The 19,716-nt window shown below is 50.3% G+C and overlaps 2 protein-coding genes across 2 annotated transcripts; one reads left to right on the top strand and one right to left on the bottom strand.

The window, feature by feature from the left end:
• Nucleotides 1–245: 245 nt before the first annotated feature.
• On the top strand, nucleotides 246–12,504 carry WDR73 (WD repeat domain 73). Its single transcript, XM_055417875.2, has 8 exons — nucleotides 246–366; nucleotides 1,091–1,158; nucleotides 1,465–1,553; nucleotides 3,249–3,337; nucleotides 3,950–4,014; nucleotides 9,849–10,013; nucleotides 10,343–10,702; nucleotides 11,829–12,504. The coding sequence occupies exons 1-8, from the start codon at nucleotides 326–328 to the stop codon at nucleotides 12,062–12,064; spliced, it is 1,113 nt and encodes a 370-aa protein (XP_055273850.1). The 5' UTR covers nucleotides 246–325; the 3' UTR covers nucleotides 12,065–12,504.
• Nucleotides 10,697–19,039, bottom strand: LOC148774555 (uncharacterized). The gene is made up of 4 exons (XM_088829717.1): nucleotides 18,791–19,039; nucleotides 17,226–17,327; nucleotides 15,931–16,014; nucleotides 10,697–11,309 (listed from the first exon to the last, which is right to left on the bottom strand). The coding sequence occupies exons 1-3, from the start codon at nucleotides 19,037–19,039 to the stop codon at nucleotides 15,973–15,975; spliced, it is 393 nt and encodes a 130-aa protein (XP_088685843.1). The 3' UTR covers nucleotides 10,697–11,309; nucleotides 15,931–15,972.
• Nucleotides 19,040–19,716: the final 677 nt, after the last annotated feature.

A 19,716-nucleotide genomic window follows, 5' to 3' on the forward strand; every position in this document is an offset into this window, starting at 1 on the left:
TTCGAATTTAACAGGGTGTATTTTATCCGGCCTTTTCCTCTGATCTCATAAAACCAGCGTGTATTTGATCCCTCAGGATCAATCCAGTTCCCCGTCTGGAACTGACATCCTGGGAATCCCTGACTTGACGTCATTTTTCCAGGAGAGTTTATCGGGAGAACCCCAAACCGAACCCGGCCAAGGAACGGCAAGTCTGCGCCTGCGCTAGGGCATCTCTGGGCCCCGCCCCCAGGTCAAAGCAGGCCGCGCCCACTCCTCGCGAGAAGGCCGCGCCTGCCCAGGAATATTCAGGGGCGGAAATAGGGTACCGGAAGCGGCTGTTGCCATGGAGTCCGCGGAGGACTGGCTGGTGGAGTCCTTGCGCTTGTAAATCGTGTGGGACTGGGACGTGGAATCTGGGCCAGGGAACTGGCCTGGGGGCCGACGGGCGCGGGGTGGAGCATGCGGGGAATCCTGGTGTGGGGCGGGACCTATATGAAGGGCTCCGTCTGGGCCTCGGCTCTTGCTTCTGGGAAATGGCACCCTTCTGTGTGTGCGAGCTTGTGGGGGATAATAATAGCATAGTTTTTGTTTTACAGTGTTAGTTGCTCAGTTGTGTCCAACTCTGTACGACCCCATGGACTGTAACCGGCCAGCCTCCTCTGTCCATGGGCTTATCCAGGCAACAATACTGGAGTGGGTTGCCGTTTCCTTCTCCAGGGGATCTTCCCAACCCAGGGATCCAACCCAGTTCTCCCGCATTGTAGTCAGATTCTTTACCATCTGAGCCACCAGGGAAGCAAGTGACCATTAATTTTGCACCAGCCTCTGAGTTAAACCTTAAACAAAGATTGTCTCGATTCCGCACACCAACCTTGTGAAGTCAGGGTACTCTGGGAGTTCCATTTTATGCATGAGGACGAGGGTCAGGGAAATTGTGATTAGCCTGGTCTCAGTCACACAGAGGGTAAAATATGTAACAAGATTTGATCCCAGTTCTGCTTGATTCCACAACTTGGGCCCCCAACCACTGAACCATGCTAACATCTCATCTTGAACAGTTATAAAACTGCCATGCATCAATATGTGACATCGTGTCTCTGTCATTCAGGTACCAAGATTTCCATGCATTCGACCTCTCAGGAGCCACTCGAGTGCTTGAATGGATTGGTGACAAAGGTGAGATACCCTTCGTGACCCTCAAGGAGATGGAGTCCCACTCCTGAAGCTGGGACTCAAGGAGCTCAGCCTAGAGGGACCCAACCATTTCTGAGAGCTTGAGGACCTCTTGGTCACTTGCAGCAATTTCTTGTTCTATCAGCATTATGTTTCTATCTGGCTCTCTTCCAGTCCTCCAATACGAGGCTGCATACCAGTGGCAAAAGAGTTTATTTTTGCTTTGGGGTGTATGGCAGTGTCTAGACCCAGCCATGGTTCACAATCTTTCTAGCAGTTTGTCCCAGCATATTCTGCTTCTTTTTCCAGGAATCTTGGTTGCTGGCTATGAAAGCCTGAAAAAAAATGAGATTCTTCATCTCATACTGCCTCTCAGACTTTCTGTAAAAGAAAACCAGGTAACTTGAAATATATGTTCTCAATGTATGTGTCTGCTTCAACCATTTATTAAACCTTTATGGAGCTCCTATTGTCTACTAAATATTTTCCTGGGTACTACAGAGAGAGAAACTGTAAGTATTGGGCCTGCCCTTATAGTTCAATAAAGACAGACAGATATGCAGAGAGGTAAGTGCTACAGAAAGTCCTGTGATTTACAGAGGGCTCCTAGAGAAAGAAGTCAATTATACTTTATCAAAAATAGATTTAGGGGGAATTCCCTGGTGGTCCAGTTACAACTCTGCTTCCACTGCAGGGGGCCTGGACTCAAACCCTGGTGGGGGTAACTAAGATCCTGTAGGTGTGGAAAAAAAAGAAACAGATTTAGGGAGCCATTAGAGTATGGAGGGTGGTGAAAACCTTAGAATGATGAATGTGTAGTGTATAAAGAGTAAGAAGAGATGATGGCTAAAGACAGACCCTCAGGGAGGACTTTTGAAGAATGGGTAGAGGAAGATGGACCCACAAGGAGTACTGAGAACGAACAGTGTTCAAAGTAGAAGGCATCTCCGAAACGGCCAGCGATCCAGAAGCCAGGAGAAAAGAATGTGTGATGAAAAAAGTTGATGGTTGCTTAATGTCACTATGAAATTACTCAGACTCATCGACTAGATCAGTTCAGCCTTTGCTGCCCTCGAGTAAATTTCTTCCTAGTGCTCTTGTTCTCCCTCATCTCCTCCCCTCAGGAGCCAGGACCACACCAAAATGAAGCCTTGATAAGAGACCTGATTTACCTCCCACCTCACCCCTGGCTTTTCCTCTTTTCTCTCTTTTTTTAGAAAATATTTGTTTATTTGGCCACGTTGGGTCTTAGTTGTGGCACTTGGGATCTTTGTTGCGTTACTTGGAAATCTTGTATCATGTGGGCTCTCAGGCATGTGGGATCTTAGTTCCCCGACCAGGGATCGAACCCACACCCCCTGCATTTCAAGTCAGATTCTTAACCACTGGACCACCAGGCAAGTCCCTCCTCTTTTCTCTTGTGGCCCCTCCTTGTCCCCTGCCTCTGGTTCCTCACATGGAGATAGTAGTCCAGCAACAAGAGCATGGACTTTGCTTAGACAGACTTGGGTTCAAATGTGTAACATAACCCTCGTGTGACCTTAGAAAAGTTGCTTAAGCTCCCTGTACCCTAGCTCTGTCATTTTAGAATAGGAATAATTATAGTGTCCACGTCACAGGGTGGTTCTAAGAACTCAGCGTGATAAAGCACTAAATAAGGTGGCTGGCACAGTGAATACTGGATGATTGATGGTTGTATTTTTACTGCTGGAGGAACCCACCTAACTTCTGGTGGGAGGTGCCAGGAATAACAGGGCTGTATTGGTCCACTGATACAGTCCAGTTATTTCTCTGATACGCTGTTAAACCTCTGTGACTCCCCCAAGCAGGCTTGGAATATGTTTTCGCTATGGAGAAAGGTTAGAAAAGAAAGGCTTTGGATGTGCAGGAAAGAAAGCCATCTCTGTAGGCAGCTGAGACCAACATTTATTATACAAGTAACGGTGCCCAGAGGCCCTGCTCAAGAAGCATCGTTACCACCTGAGCGGCTTCCAGGGTTTCCTACCAGGCTGGGTAGCTCCTCACCTGGAGCTCCTCTGAAACACTCCTTTGGAGATCAGCCCTGTCTGATCGGCTACCTCTTTGTATTTTAGGGCTTATTCCCCGAAAGAGATTTCAAGGTACAGCATGGAGGATTTTCAGACAGGTCTGTCTTTGATCTGAAGCACGTGCCAGACACCAGGTAAGGTCGGCTCTGTCTGTGACCTAGATCCTCGGTTCCAGATGGAGTGGCTGCAAACGGCAGGGTGATCCTGCCTCTTTATCATCATCTCTCCCCCACCGCCCTCCGCCCTCAGCTCAGGGCCACATGGATGGGCTGTGCGCACACACATATCTGGACTACAGAGACACCAGTGTTCAGTGGTGTCTTGGTCCCTCCAGACCATCTGACTAACCCACAGATCAGTGGTGTTGCTCCAGAGCATAAAGCAGAAGGGATGCTGTTCATTTCTCAGAGAGCCGATGGTGGGTGGTTGGGGCTAACAGCTCGGTCGGCAGAGGCTGAAAGCCTGTGGGTGAGGGTTCTGTGTTCAGGCTCCCTGCTGGGTCCTCTTGGACACACCATGCCAAATGCCAGCCAGGGCTCAGTCCCACGGCTGTCCCTGGAGGGGATCAAGCCTGCTCCTCATCTGTTAAATGAGGGTGACTGGTCTTGATGACCCTCCTTGCTGTAAGCTTTCCCAGTCTGGGGAGTATGGGATCCCACGCTGAGTGCGCTGGAGAGGGAGAGGCTGGGGGTATGTGGGTGAGCTCCCCACTGTCTGCTCTGAGGTTCCCTGTCCATCCTAAATAGGTTGCTGGTGACCAGTGGCCCTCCTGGGTGTTACCTGCAGGTATGGCAGCTTGCAGAGGACAGTGGTGAGTGACTGGATTGGTGGGGGATGGGGTTGTAGGAAAGCCTGTTTCTCCCACACCCCCAAGCCCTAATCTGAGCCGGTTAAGAAGTAGACTCAGAGCCGACTGGGAATTAAATGGAGAATCTATAGACACTTCCCTGGTGATCTAAGACTCCATGCTTCCACCACAGGGGACACAGGTTCGATCCCTGGTCGAGGAGCTAAGATCCAGCATGCCTTGTGGCCCCCCAAATTTATTTTTAAAATGCAGTATCTACTTTAACACAGCAGAGATGAATTAGCAGCCAGAGCAGTGCACACAAGTCCCTCATGGAGCTTCCTGTAGCTTGCTTCAGGAATGGGGCGCGCCAACCCTGTCAGAGGCAGGGCACCTGGTGGGCGGCGGGCCTCTCCCACAGGCAGGGGCAGCACGGGGGCAGCAGGAAGGTCACCTCTCTTTCCAGCCATGCTGCTCTCAGGGAAGGAAGACAGAGCGAGGAAGAGGCTGGGCTGACCTACAGGAGACGGAAAGGTGCAGGAAGCATTTTTACTGTTCTCTGGGATGGAGGGGGTTCCCTTGGTGCATCCCCTCCAGCGGCGGGTTTGCGGTTCCCGTCTGGCAGGCACAGCCCCTTCCATCCCTCCTTGGGTGGGAGCATTGTGGGCCAGCATGGACTTGGGCCCAGAGGCACAGGCAGCCTCCCTGGGAACTGCCCCTTGGCTCCTGTGGTCTCTGCCTGCAGTTCCCACACTGCCTCTCTTGGGTGCGTCCCAGAAACTGGCTGTTTGCTCCTCCCCAGCTCCACTGCTGCAGGAAGGCAGTTCTGGTCCTCATTTGGGTTTTGAGATCACTGACCCTGTGGGCTTTCCTTTGTCGTTTCTTCCTTGTCAGTTGTCTGATGCTGTAGCTTCCAGGTATCTGAATATACTTATTTATAATTATGATTATTTTTTCATAATGTTATTGAAATTCACCCATTTTAAGTATATAATTCAGTGAATTTTTTTTTTTTAGTAAATTTAACAAGTTGTGCAACTACTTGTTATAAGTCAGTTTTAGAACACTTTTATGTCCTCAGTAAGATCTGTCATGCCAATTACTACTAATCCCCTTGCCCACACCCTGCTTTCTGTCTCTATGACAGATTTGCCTTTTCGGGATGTTTCATATCAGTGGACTCATACAACATGTGGTCTCTTGTGGCTGGCTTCTTTCACTGAGCATAATCATAATGCTTTTGTGGTCTACCATGTCATACAGTGTCATAACATGTATCTGCAGTTTGTTTCTTTTTAAGGCTGAACAGTGTTCCTTCGTATGGATGTACCACGTCTATCCGTTCACCAGTTGCTGGATCTGATTTCTGGCTATTAGGAATAATGCTGCTAAGATCATTCATGTACAAGTGTGTGGACCACGTTTTGATATGTCTTGGATAGATATTAGGAATGAAATTGCTGGATCATGTGGTGACTTTATGTTGGGTTTTTTAGGGAACTCCCAAACTCTTCCAGAATGGCTTCATCATTTACATTCCCACCAGCAGTGTATGAGGGTTCCTGTTTCTCCATGTCCTGCACCAACATTTGCTATTATTTGTCTTTTTTTATAAAGCCATCGTAATGAATGTGAAATTGTATATCACGTGGCTTTGTCTGCAGTCGGATGCGACTGAGCGACTTCACTTTCACTTTTCACTTTCACACATTGGAGAAGGAAATGGCAACCCACTCCAGTGTTCTTGCCTGGAGAATCTCAGGGACGGGAGAGCCTTGTGGGCTTCCGTCTATGGGGTCACACAGAGTCGGACACGACTGAAGTGACTTAGCAGTAGCAGCAGTGTTGAGCGTCTTTTTAATGTGCTTACTAGCCATTCATGTATCTTCTATGGTAAAATACCTATTCAAATCTTAATGAGGGTGTTTTGTTATCCACTCCCCCCCAACAGGCTGAGATAATATGCTGTCATAGGCCCTTTGATATTCTAACTCCATTGTACATTTTAATAGATACTTGCTTATATTAATCAACAATCTGTAAGATGTAACAGTAATATTGAGTATATATTATATTGCACTCACTGTACTGATCACTTTCATGTGTGAGCTCATTAAATTCTCATGAGTCTGAGAACAAACTGTCCAGAGAGGCTCACTTGTTCAAAGTGAGCTACTGTCACAAAGATGGTAACAGAACCAAGACTTAATTCTAGTCTGATTTCAGAGTCTGCTTATAGTCATGCCTGGTGGTAACTATTAATTGTTGTTGTTCAGTGGCTCAGTCGTGTCTGACCCTTTGTGACCCAACAGACTGTAGCCCATCAGGCTCCTCTGTCCATGGAATTCTCCAGGCAAGAATACTGGAGTAGGTTGCCATTTCCTTCTCCAGGGGATCTCTCTGACCCAGGGATCAAACCCATGTTTCCCACAATGGCAGGCGGATTCTTTACCACTGAGCCACCAGGAAAACCTGCCCATTTTTTTTGGTTGACTATTTTGTCTTTTTTGAGTTGTGAGAGTTCTTTGTATATTCTGACAGATGTATGTTTTGCTAACATTTTCTCCTTGTCTTTCATTTTCTTAATAGGGTCCTCTGAAGCATAAAATTTTGAATTTTAATGAGGTCCATTTTATTATTTCTCTTAAGAATGGTGCTTTTGGTGCCATAACTATCTTACCCATAGATTTCCCCCATGTTTTTTTTTCCCCCAAAATTTTATCGCTTTAGCTCCAACATTTAAATCTCTTAGAGTTACCTTTGGTGTGTGGTATGACTGAAGAGCCTAAGCTTATCCCTTTGCCTGTGAATGTCAGGTTTTCCCAGCAGCATGGGTCAAGAAGCCTGACCTTTCTCCACTGATGTGCTTTGGTGCGTTTGTTGAAAATCGGTCGACTGTGAATGTAAGGATTTACTTCCAGACCCTCCATTCTGTTCCCGTGATCACTGTGTCTGTCCTTAGGCCAGTAACTTATAGTTGTTTTTTATGTTTCTCTAAAACTAGGCAGTGTGGGGCAGCGGTGGTGGTGGTTTAAAACTGAGGTGGGGGGCACCTTTGGAGCTGCCTCCTGTCCTGACACTGCCTGGGGGTACCAGGTGCCACAGAGGACCTGCAACCCCAGGCCCCAGGGAGCTTGGCCCAAGGAGACGTGCCCTGACACTCTCATATGCCAGTCGGAAATCAGATAATTACCTTTCCCTGGATATTAGTGCAGAATATTCCATAATCTGGGCAAGTCTGGCCAGCTGTTTTTGTAGATACCTAAAAGTGTATTTTCCAAGGTCCAGGTTTTGACCCACAGCTTTGGTGTCTCAGAAACCTGATTTTGTGAGCACAGCCAGAGCAAATCTAATCTGTTGGTAGGGCTGGATGTAGTGACCAGACTCAGAGAACTGCTGTATAAACCAGAATGCCCTTTTATTAGTTTATAATGAAAAAATAAGGATCCCCAAAGATGAAGTATTCCAGATCCTTATTCTTTCCCTATAGAAGACCTAATCTAATCTCAGGCTGTGTGGTAAACATAAGCATAGCAAGAAGAACCAGCTCAGAGGCTTCCAAATGGCGTGGCTATAAGCTGTCTGTTAAAGTCTCTCAGTCATGTCTGACTTGGCACTCCCCCCATTCATGGGATTTTCCAGGCAAGAATACTGGAGTGGGTTGCCATTTCCTTCTCCAGGGGATCTTCCTGACCCAGGAATCAAACCCAGGTCTCCCACATTGTAGGTAGATGCGTTACCGTCTGAACTACCAGGGAAGCCCAAGTTCTCCGAGGCAGAGTACAGACTTTGTGAAATCGTGGCTCCCCAGGCCTAGGTGCTGTCCAGGCCCCTGGAGGTAGGGTTTGGGGCTTCTCCTCTCAGCTCTGGGGCTGAGGAATCTGCTGAGGATGTCTTTAGATGAAGACATGTCTAACAGTGTCAGCCACCTGTCTCCTGAGGCCTCCACTGATGTTAAAACCTTCCGTCTTGAGTGGCTCTTCCCACCCCACCCCCCACAGGCCACCCCGATTTCTGTGCCTTGGTGGCTCAACAGCGCCCTCTCATGGCCACCACTTTCCTTTCAACCTGGTAATACATTTGCTCAGTATCTCAGGTCTGGAGCCATTCCTACTCCTGAAGGAGGTTGCTTACAGCTGCTGTGACCTGTTCTACTGGTTTAATCTTCAGACACAACCTTCTTGCTCTCTTCTTTTCAAATAATATTTATTTATGTTTGACTGCATTGGGTCTTAGCTGTGGCATGTGGGATCTGTGTTGCAGTGCCCAGGCCAGTAGTTTCGGTGCATGGGTTTAGCTTCCTGCAGCAAGTGAGATCTTAGTTCCCTGCCCAGGGATCGAACCCACATCCCCTGCATTAGAAGGCAAAGTCTTAACCACTGGACTGCCAGGGAATTCCCCACCTTCTTTTATTGCCCAGTTCTTGGAGGTGCCTCACAGCATCTTTTGCTTTGACTTCATAGTAATTTTTCCTTTCAGCTGGTTTGGTGAGGGGGGTGTGCTTTCCTCGAGGGGCTATTTTTCCCCTGAGAGAGGGGAAAAGGAGGAAGAACCAGCATTTTTTTCCTGTTGTTAACTGTGGAGTGACTGTCCAGTCAGGAGCTCCAAAGCTTTTTGTCTTCCACTGCATCTTTGAAATCGTCCTTTGATGGCTTTCCTTCAGCTGCCTCCTTCCCTGCCATCAGGGGACAATCCCACCTGAGAACCCCTAGCTCTGAGCAGGTCCTGGGGGATCCCTGCCAGGCTCCCTGGAGTCTGTGGAAGGGGAAGAGAGAGCCATCTAAGTGAGGCCTGGGAGAGTCAGGCGGGCTGGGCTGTTTGAATCTCGGCCTCACTGGTGCCCCCAGAGACACACTGGGCCTGAGGCTCAGCTGTTCTGTCTGCTTCGACTCCCCCACCCCCGCCCACCCCCCGCAGTCCCTGGGGCAGCGCAGTTATGTTCAGCAAGTCTGCACCAAGGGCAGCGAGAGCCTGCGGCTTGGGGAGCAGGGCTCAGGGGGCCTCTGCAGGCAGCCCGGCCCGGCTGCGCCCTCTGTGACCCATGTGTGTCTGAACTATCACAAGGCAGCGGCTGTCAGCTGCTCGCTTGATCAGCTGTGCTCGTGTTTTTTCTCTCATCCACCCCTTCTTTATCTAGAGTGTAAAAATACAGATCTCCATTTTCTTCAGAGAACCTGGAAACCAAACAGTGAGCCCTCTCTAGGAGCAGGAAAATAGAAAATGGAAAATGGGTGTCTCCCTTTAAGTAACAATAGTATGTACAGGAAACTACTTGTTCTGAACTGTTATACATGGGGATGGCAGAGGATGGGAACCTGCCTGCTGTCCAAGCAGGCTGAGGTGAACAAAACTAAAATCTGATTTAGCCTGAAGTCAAGTGTGTCGATGTTCAGTGTAAAAAAGACGTGGACTTTCTTGTCATGTTTATATTTGAAGACATCTGTGTTGTAACCTTCACCTGTTAGGCTTGAGGTCACAGGACATGTTTTTGAAGAAATAATGTTACTTCATGAACTCTCTTCCTGTTATAAACGACAGTGCTGGTGTGTTCTTTTCTCTTCCTTTATTTGTTCTCCACGAAACTATGAAAAGCCAGAACTGCCTGGTGGGTTTGGATGTGGCTGCTATCATTTGTTATCTCCAGTTTGCAAATAGTTCATAAGACAAATCATAGAGAAATGACAATGCTCCTGACAGTTCCAGAAATGGAAACAGAGCACGGAATTATTACGTCTCCACATCTTCCCTCACCAACAGTGAGCTCCTTTTCTCCCCTGACCTTCTGCCTGGCCCTTCCCATGTAATGTTTCAGACCTGCCTTAACATTCTGGACTTGAGCCTCTCCCACTTCCCGCCAGATGTCATCAGAGCTGTTAGCACCATTGACGTGCATGAGAGCGAGGGGCGTCTTTGGCCCAGGGTGGCCGTTTTCCCATCGGTGGCACCCGGCATCCTCCACGGCACGAGGCTCAGCAGCCTGAAGGTGGTGGATCTGGACTCACAGAAGACCACCTACACCTCAGGTACTGCAGTCCTTTCCAGCTCCTCTGTCCCCCAGCCCTGCTCAGCCACACTGGAATCCAAATTCAGCCCTGTGTGCCTGCTGCTGGGGAAGCGAGCTGAATGAGAGGCAAGGCCTGGCCTCAGGGGCTCCTTTTCTGGGTGTGGGGAGGTGGTCCTGAGAGCAGCACCAGCCAGCTGGGCGCACCTGTGGGATGAGGGACGCCAGGGCCATGGTTCACTCTGCCTGGGGCTGGAAGGAGCTTCCCCGAGGAACGGGCTGGCCACCCGTCGGCCGGGCCCACCAGCCCCATCTGATCGCAGCAGCTTTTCTCACTCGCCCGTTCTCCAGGTGTCAGTGATGATGATGTGCTAAGTAGCCTGCAGGTCCTGAACACGGACACCTTCGCCTTCTGCTGCTCCTCAGGCCGCCTGGGGCTGGTGGACACCCGCCAGAAGTGGGCCCCGTTAGAGAACCTTGGCCCCGGCCCTGGGTCCGCTGGAAGGCGGTGGTGTGCAGAAGCTGGGGGCCGGGGCCCTGGGCCCAGCATTGCCCGCCTTGGCTCAGACGGGCAGCTCTGTCTTCTCGACCTCCGGGATCTCTGCCAGCCTGTGAGCTCAGTCCAGTGCCCCGTGTCCATGCCCAGCCCTGAGCCAGAGCTGCTGCGAGTGACGTGGGCCCCCGGCCTGGACAACTGCTTGGCCATTTCAGGTACTGCTGAGAGGACTTTGTCACTTCACCTCTCTCGCAGGGGACTATCAGGTGCTCGGGAGGGAGCCCACAGCCCCAAAATAAATCTGGCCCCAGAAGGTACAGCTGTCACAGAAAAGCTCCTAGTTCTCCAGGTTCGTGAGGGATGGCCCTTCCTCATCCTGGCTACCAAACTTCATACGTGGGTAGCGGGCCTTTCCTGTCCCAGCAGGAATTCGGTTCTGAGGTTGGTCCAGAAGCCTGCAGGTGGTACAGCACCAGAACAGCCAAGGGCTGAACCAGGGAGAGGTGACAGGATCTCGAGTGCCTCTCAGGCTATCACTTTGAGAATTACAGCAAGCCAGCGAGGCCAGCAGACTGCTGGGTCTGGGCTGGCAGCATCTAGCTGAATGAGGGGTGTAATGAGGGATCTTAAAGCCCAAGGAAGAATCCTCTGAGTGGGGAGAGGCTGACAATAGTTGAGAGCAGGAGAGGCTCATTGATAACAACCGGATCCAGAAAGAGCAGGAGACATGAGCCAGGCTGGAGTAATTCTCTCTGTAGGCGTCTCTGGGGTATTTCTCTGTAGGCGTCTCTATTTCCCCCATCAGGTAGGAGGTAAGGCCATCTGCTGGGAGGGACCCACATGTGGAAGGATTAGAATTGGGGGTTAGCAGAAAAGGTTTGAAAAGTCTCTTTACCCTCAGTTTCTTGGGGAAAGTAATGTATTTCATGGGAACTTCCCTGGTGGTCCAGTGGCTAAGATTCCTTGCTCCCAATATAGGGGGCCTGGGTTCGATCCCTGGTCAGGGAACTGGATCCCACATGCCACAACTAAATACATAAACTTAAAAAAAACAAAATACTACCTACTTCATATAGTCATGAGGGGTAACAGAAGGCAGGATTAGCCTCGGGCCTGGCACATGACAGACAGACCACACATGCTCATGAGCATGTGCTCTGTGACGCCATCAGCCGCTGTTGACATGGCTGACGTCACGTGTCACATGCCTTTCGGTTGGTCTTTAAGTACCTCATTACTGTCTGACCCCTCACCCTCCAGCCTGTTGGGTTCCACAGAACAAATGAGAAAAGCAGTTTCAGAGATAGAGCGCCAACACTCTCTTCTCTTGCTCTTCCTCAGGGTTCGATGGGACGGTCCAGGTCTATGATGTCACCTCTTGGGCTGGAGTGGGGCGCCAAGTAGAACCTCTCTTCACTCACAGAGGTCACATCTTCCTGGATGACAGTGGGATGGCCCCTGCCCCGCTGGTCACCACCCACACCTGGCACCCCTGCAAACCAAGGACTGTGTTGTCGGCAGCCAGTGATGCCTCTCTGCACGTGTGGGACTGGGTGGACCCCTGTGCCTCTCGCTGACACCAGTGTCTTTCAGCCCAGGCCCTGGCAAGCTGCTGCGGAGCAAGGAGACGGGTTCAGGATTCAGGCGACCGCAGACGGCCCTGCTACCAGCCGCGTGGCTGAGAGCAAGTTAACCAGCCTGTCAGCTCGCCCCGGTTTCTTTATTTGTAAAATGAGGCTGGTAATAACTACCTGGCAGGGCTGTTGGGAAAGTTAGAAGTAACATATTTTAAAATAACTGCTAGGATGCATGGCACAATAAATATTTGGTAACTGCTCTTAGCTCTGGGAGCCCCATTTCTCCCGAGTGCAGAATGGCAGTGTTTTACCCTGTCTGTCACAATATAGAGAATCTGAAAAGCTAATAACTGTAAACAGGTTTTGTGAATTCTTTTACAGAACTAAAATGTATTGTGTTGTGTTAGTTGCTCAGTTTTGTCTGCCTCTTTGTGACCCCATGGACTGTAGCCTCCAGGCTCCTCTGTCCATCACCGACTCCCGGAACTACTCATACTCATGTCCATCGAGTTGTGGATGTATGTGGTAAAATCAAGAACTGGGCAGCCAGGATTACAGACCCAGGCAGGGGTGCTGCCCTCACCCCTGTGACTCACACTCAAAAGTCGAGGACCTGGTTTTTCTGAATTGATGAAAAAAACCTTGTAGAAAGTTCTCCACAAAAGAATGTACTGCTTTCTCAAGTTTTACATAGTAGTTGAATTTTTGGGACATTCAGGTATATTGATGCTAACCTTTCCTTGATGCAAAACTTTCCTTGTGTGTGTGTATACAAAGTTAGGTTCTCAGCACATGTAATTGTAAAAAGGCTTTCCCCTGCATCAGTGATTCTCAAATTTTAACGTGCATCAGAATGACCTGGTTAAGACACAGACTGCTGAGCTCTGTTCCCAGAGTTTCTGATCGGTAGGAGTGTTAGCCGGGCTTCCCAGGTGGTGCTAGTTATAAAGAACCTGCCTGGCAATGCAGGAGACACAGGTTCGATCCCTGGGTCAGGAAGCTCCCCTGGAGGACAGCATGGCAACCCACTCCAGTGTTCTTGCCTGGAGAATCCCATGGACAGAGGAGCCTGTTGGGCTACAGTCCATGGGGTCGCAAAGAATCAGACAACTGAGCGACTTAGTCCTCTCGCACTCAGGAGTGTTAGCCAGGGTGTAGTCAGAGAAGCAGACCAGTAGGAGTTATTTCCACAGTACTTGTGGGAGCTGGGCCCACGGTCTCTGTAAGGCTGCTGTCTTTCCATTCATCCGCTGCTGGAGCCTGGGGCCCACAGGGCAGACAAGAAGGGGAGGGCAAGGACCAGCTGGAACCTGTCAGTTCTCGATGCGGGTCACCTTCTGGAGAAGCAGGTACACTCTAGCACTGAGCTAACACACCCCTGGCCCAGGGTTGGGAGAAGCTTAAGGAGGATCTTGGGAAGATGGGAGTCACTGCAGGCAGCTAACCAGCCACATGCATGAGTCACACAGCTGCACCTGTCCCATCTGAGCGTGGAGCCAGGATGGCTGCAGCTTCCCTTCTACCCACCACATCTTGCTCAGAAAAATCTTCAATGGCCTACTCTACCTGGAAACACAGAGGGGTGAACTCTGGGGCATGTGGTTCCTCCCAGACAAGTCACCACATTAAAATGTCAACTTGGGCTTCCCTGATGGTCCAGTGGTTAAGAATCCTTGTAATGACACTGGTTCGATCCCTGGTCCAGGAAGATTCCACATGCCGCAGGGCAATGAGTTTGTGCTCTGCAACAAGAGAAGCCACTGCAATGAGAAGCCTGCACACTGCTAATGAAAAGTAGCCGTCATCCAGCAATGAAGACCCAGCATAGCCAAAAAGAAAAAGGAATCTCAAGTTTGAGGGTGGGCTTGAGAATTTTCAGTTCATTTAAGCTCCCAGGTGATGCCCAGGGTGCACATCTGTGGACCCGGCTGAGGAGCACCGCCCTCCACTCATGCCCAGCAGTACTTTGGTACAGGATGGCCTCAGCAACCACATCGCATCTACCTGACCCCCGATCCCTGCCACACACTGGGTGCGCCCCCGATTTTTATGACAACTGCAAATCCCCACCTCCAGTTTCCCAAATTGCTTCTTTGAGAACTGACACATTCCAAGGGAAGGAAGTCCTGGGGTTCTCTCAGTAATTACAGGAAAGTGCCCCAGAGAAGCTCTTAAAGGACCCAAAGGAAATCAGCGATTCACGCATCAGCACAGGACCCAATCCAGTTCCACCACGGGCATCAGGAGAGGAGCCTCAGCAGTGTGGGCTATCCCAGGCAGAGGGAACAGCACAGAAAAGACAGAAGTGGGAGAAGGTGCAGCCCCAGCCTGGGGAGCAAAGGAAGTTGGAAATACAACTGAGAACGTGGGCTGCAGCTGATTCACATGGCCCCATGTGCTGTGCTGAGTTGAGCGGGAGTCCCCCAGAGTTCAGGTGGCTGTGGGAGAGTGGGTGAGGGCCTCCTCCAGGCAGGAAGAGCAGGGGCATGTGATCCGATGCCCACGCCCGGGGCAGCCCATCTTTACAGTTCATTTGTTGCCTTGGGTTCATTTTGGTGTAGCCAGTCAATAAGTGAATCAGATTTTCTCTGCCCAGTGTTGCTCTTAGACTTGGGCAAAATGGATGCCATGAATTAAGTCAGACATAAAAGGAGAGATACAAAATTCCACTTACATGGGGAACCTAAAACAGACCAATTCATAGACACAGAAAACAGAATGGTGACTGCCAGGGGTGGGGGAGTGGGGGGAGGCGGGAATGGGGAGTTACTGTTTAATGGGTAGAATTTCAGATTGGGATGATAAAGTTTTGGGGTTGGATAGCGGTGATGGTTGCACTTCATGCTCCTGAACTGTACACTTTAAAATGGTTAAAATGGTAAATACTATGCTATGTATATGTATCCGTGCATGCTAAGTTGCTTCAGTTGTGTCTGACTCTTTTTCAGCCTTATAGCCTGCCACGCTCCTCTGTCCATGGGATTCTCCAGGCAAGAATACCGGAGTTGGTTGCCATGCCCTTCTCTAGGGGATCTTCCTGAGCCAGGGACCGAACCTGTGTCTCTTAAGTCTCCTGCACTGGCAGGCGGTTTCTTTACCACTAGTGCCAGATGTTAAAGAAATATCATGAGGGCAAGATCTAGATACAGAAAGAAGTGTCTTAACTTTTAAGACAAACTATCAATCTTAGTGTCAAGGAAAACAGTGCCTTTAATACCTCAGCTATGGCCTGCCTTAAAGAAGGAAGGAGGTTCGGGTAATATTTTGCAGGCTGATGACATTTTAAACATATTTATTTTTATTTATTTATTTGGCTATGCCAGATCATAGTTGCAGCATGATAACTCTTAGTTGCGGCTGGTGGGATCTAGTTCTCTGACCAGGGATTGAACACAGGCTCCCTGCATTGGGAATATAGAGACTCAGCTACTGGACCACCAGGAAGTACCTATTCTTCAGTTTTGACAGCACATGGGAATCATCTGAATTGGTCTGGGGACATGTACATGTTTTGCGAATTAGTCCACAATAGTTTAACCCTACCTTGTGCCTTTCCTACCAACCAGGCCTAAAATCGGTTGGTCCCACACCTTACCTGCTGGGACCAATGATGTCTCACTCATGTAAGAAGCAGTGTCAAGGCTTTGCTGTGGAGTTTTACAAAACCTGCCAACCAAGGTGCTGCTTCCCTTTGGACGTGCCTGTTGAGGATCCCACAGATTCCTGTGCTCAGCTTCAGTTTATTTGCCACACCCTCCCAGGGAAAGGAGCTGTACCCTTTTATCCCACTTCCTGTAATCGGGGGCTTTCACACCCACCCACAGAAGAGTCCCTTCTCCCTCCCTCCCTCCACTGCTGTTGCTTACCGCTCCTGTGGGAGGCTCCCAGTTCTATTTGGGGGCTGCGATTCATTTGGTCTTCTGGTCTGGCTGTGACATCATCACCACAACCTGGAACAGATACATGGATTCTGTGCTTGCTTCAGATGGATGTTTAGGGAGCCCAGTACTGATCCTGAGGATTCCTTCTCTGAATCCCTGTTCAAGGACTGGAGAAGGTAAAAATTCTATAGGTACTAAAAATCATCCCAAGACAAAGAAGCAAGGAGGCAGGAGGACTTCCCTGATGGTCTAGTGGTTAAGAATTCATGTCAATGAAGGGGACACAGGTTTGATCCCTGGTCTGGGAGGATTCCATACGCCACATAGAAACTAAGCACATGTGCCAAAACTACTGAGCTAGCACTCTAGAGCCCAAGAGCCACAACTACCGAGCCGCTGTGCCCAGAGCCCATGCTCTGCAAAAAGAGGAAGCCTGCACACAGCAACGAAGATCCAGTGCAAACAAAAATAAATGAATTTTTTTTAATCTTAAAAAAAAAAAAAAAACAGGCAGAGGGGGAGCTCAGTCTTATGCAGATCACTGCAGAGGCAGTGTGGAAGACACCAGAGAGATAATATCTGGAACCCAGGCCCACTGCAGTCTGTCCACCTAGCTCTCCTGGGGCTGCTTCTGCTCAGTTCTAGGCAAAACTGACAACACAGAGATGGCCAGCAACAAAAAAGCCATTTTGCAACAGGACCCAAAGGTTCAATGAAGTTAGTAAAGCCCAGTGAAGCCCCTTGCTTCAGGCTGGCTCCAGCTGAATGAGAGCTATTCTTCAAAGAGAAAATAGCTTACGCATGCTCCTCCTGGATCAGAGAGGTGCTCACTCTATTTTAAGCAATTTTCTTATTTAACAGCAGGGAACGACACTCAAGAGTACCCAATATTGTGCATTCTCTGAAGAGTCAGCCTGAAAAATGGAAGGGACTTCCCTGGTGGTCCAGTGCTAAGATGCCATGCCCCCAGTGCAGGAAGCCTGGGGTTCGATCCTTGGTTGGGGAACTAGATCCTCCATGCCCCAACTAAGAGTCTACATGCCGCAACTAAAACCCAGCACAGCCAAGTTAATTAATTTTAAAATGTTTAAGGAAAAAGAAAAGAAGAGTCAGTCTGAAAATGGAAGGGAAGCTGTAGCTACCAGTCCCAGGCAACGAGCAAATTCCACACTGATACCAAGAGAAAAGTCTACGCATCATCCCTATACTGCTGGCAACCCAAGGTGGCTCTCTCATATTCCTCTACTTTAACTACTCAGAACTAAGTTCCCATATCTCACCTGCAGCTGGTGTCTTTCAAGTTCTCTTTGCAAATCTTCCACCAGGGCCACTGCCTCCTGTCCACTCTGTGGATGCTTCTGTCTAACCCAGATCTGGATCTCCTGGGGAAGGACAGCCAGGAATGGTTCCAGGACTAGCGACTCTAGGAACTGCTTTCGTCTCTCTCTCTCTGGTTTTAATCACTGATGACCAAGCTTTCGGAGTTGGATGAGGGACTCCCGGAGTCCTGCTGCTTCTCAATAGCAGAAATGCCAAAAGCACTGGCAGGAGGTCTCTGGTCCAGGGACATTCCTGCAAAGGAAAATTTCCTGCTCCCTGTGGGAATCTTCCTCCAGCTTCACTATTTGAAGCCCTTCCTGTACTTGAGGAATGTGGATTTGTTTGTCCACAGCTACAGCCATTGTTCAGATCAGAGAGAAACCCTGAAGGTGTGCTCTGAACTTCAAACCTCTTCCTTCACTTCCCTGAGAAGCCACCTTCAGATAGGCACTGAAGTAGAGCTTGAAATTCTAGAGCCAGAGACATACATTACAGAGTGAACTCTGGTGAAAACCACAAGGTTAGCCCAGTAAGACTGAGGTGATGAAAATAGTCTTCCTGTTCCTCCCCACATCCCCACCCCTGCCTGTGCCATGTCCTGATGCCCCATAGAGTCTGGCCCTCTGTCACTGACTTCCCCTCTGGGGATGCAGCTCCAGAAGTTTGACAGGAGGGGTCAAGGGCTGGTGATCTGGTTGGAAAGAAGGGGAGCGTGAAGCTGTTTTTGCATAGCAATTTACAACAAGAAAATGCCAGTTATCCACACTGAAGAATGAGATGGGCGGATGGAGAAAATAGGAACGAAAAACTGCCCACTCTCCCAAGCCACTGGTCTTCAAAGTGTTGCCAAGTACGTGCGGTCCGAGAGCCAGACGGGCACCCAAGGTGGCAGCACCTTGGAGAGCAGCGCTTGACTGAAGCCGGCTCTAAGTTTCGGAGGTTCGATGGTTCCAACCCTCAGCTGTCCTTCCCACCGGCCGGGTGCTCAGATTGGGGGTGCGGGGGAGGGCCCTCTGGGGATCCCTCAGTCCCGGCATCATAACGCTCCCAAACAAGGAGAATTACCCTGGTTAGTAAGGTTACAAGACGTGAGAGCAAGGATAATGTGATCACAGGCTCAAAGGATGTTACAGTTGGAAGGAAAGTTGAGAGGCTTCCACGCCCTCAAAGCTGAAGCAGTCGTGGCTCAGAGACCCCCGAGACCGTGCCGGAGGACACAGAGTTGGCCGGAGATGGGCAGTCCGGTGACGGCGGACGGGGTGTCCGACCCGCAAGAACGTGACTTTCTCCGCGGCTACTTTGCTCCGCGGGCGACCTTCTCTGGAAGCTCTGTGGGGTAAACGCAGGCCCTGCGGACGGAGCTGCCTCGTCGGCGACGGAACTAGAGTCGTCGCCGCAGGGCCTGGGGGACAGCGAGGAGGGCGCAGCCAGCGTGAGGGGCGCATCCTCCCCCCGGGTCCGGACCGAAGCGGGCGGACCCCGGGTCTTCGCCCGGGCACGCCCAGCCCGTGTGGAGGGCCCAGACCTGAGGTGAGAAACGCTCCCTTCCGCCGAGGCCCTGCGACCACCACCGGGGGCTTGACTCCGCGGCACCTTCCCTGTGGCCGCACACAGTCCCTACGCGACACTCCCGCCCCGAGAAAGGACCGCAAGACACCACGCTCGCACAGCGACTAAACGCCGGAAGCGGAAGTGCAAGCGGCCGCAGGACTCGGGCTGGCTGAACTAGAGTCCCTATAGGCCTCCGCCAGCGTCGGCCGACTGACAGCAGCATTAACCAATAACCTTTCGGAGTGGCTTGGGCGCCGTTTATCGACGCGAATCATCGATGACGGGTGGGACTTTCCTACGCGGAGATTCGGGGTTGCTGAGCCAGAGCTGCAGTCCACGCAAGGCGGGAAGTTGCAGTCCTGCCTCGCTTCTCCCGCCCCCGTGGGAATTGGGGGAGGTGGCGGCTTCTCGCCTTACTCCGCCTGGGGAGGGGGGGCGGTCACTGAAACAGAGGGACCTTGGCAAAGCATTTCCCTTACAGCTGAAAGCGGGTGTTTATCCCTGTTAATCCCTATTTAATCCTATTATACAGGGGAATAAACCCTGGCAGCTTGGACTCAAACCTTGGTCTCAGGGTGGCGCCGAGACCCCAATTCAGATGTTTTGCCATTTAAACAAAGTGCTTTTCTGGCTGCCCACTGTAGTAATGCTTCACCATATCCTCCCCTTTGCCCCCCTCTCCCCACGGTCCTCATTTCCCCAGTGCAGTCCTGGGTGATTCAAGATGACTATCATTGACGCTTATTCATTTAACAGCCCACCGTAGAACACACTGGGCCAAGAAAAACACTTCCTTCTCTTGAGTGCAAACTGGCAGAGGGTGCACTTTCTAAAGTGGAATGGTGAACAACCCAGGGAACGCCAAAGCAGTAAGATTAAGTGCTAAATGGAGGAGCTTTC

The sequence above is a fragment of the Moschus berezovskii genome, chromosome 21 (genome assembly GCF_049115385.1).
Source record: "Moschus berezovskii isolate FMDL1 chromosome 21, NW_MosBer_1.0, whole genome shotgun sequence".
Lineage (NCBI taxonomy): Eukaryota > Metazoa > Chordata > Mammalia > Artiodactyla > Moschidae > Moschus > Moschus berezovskii.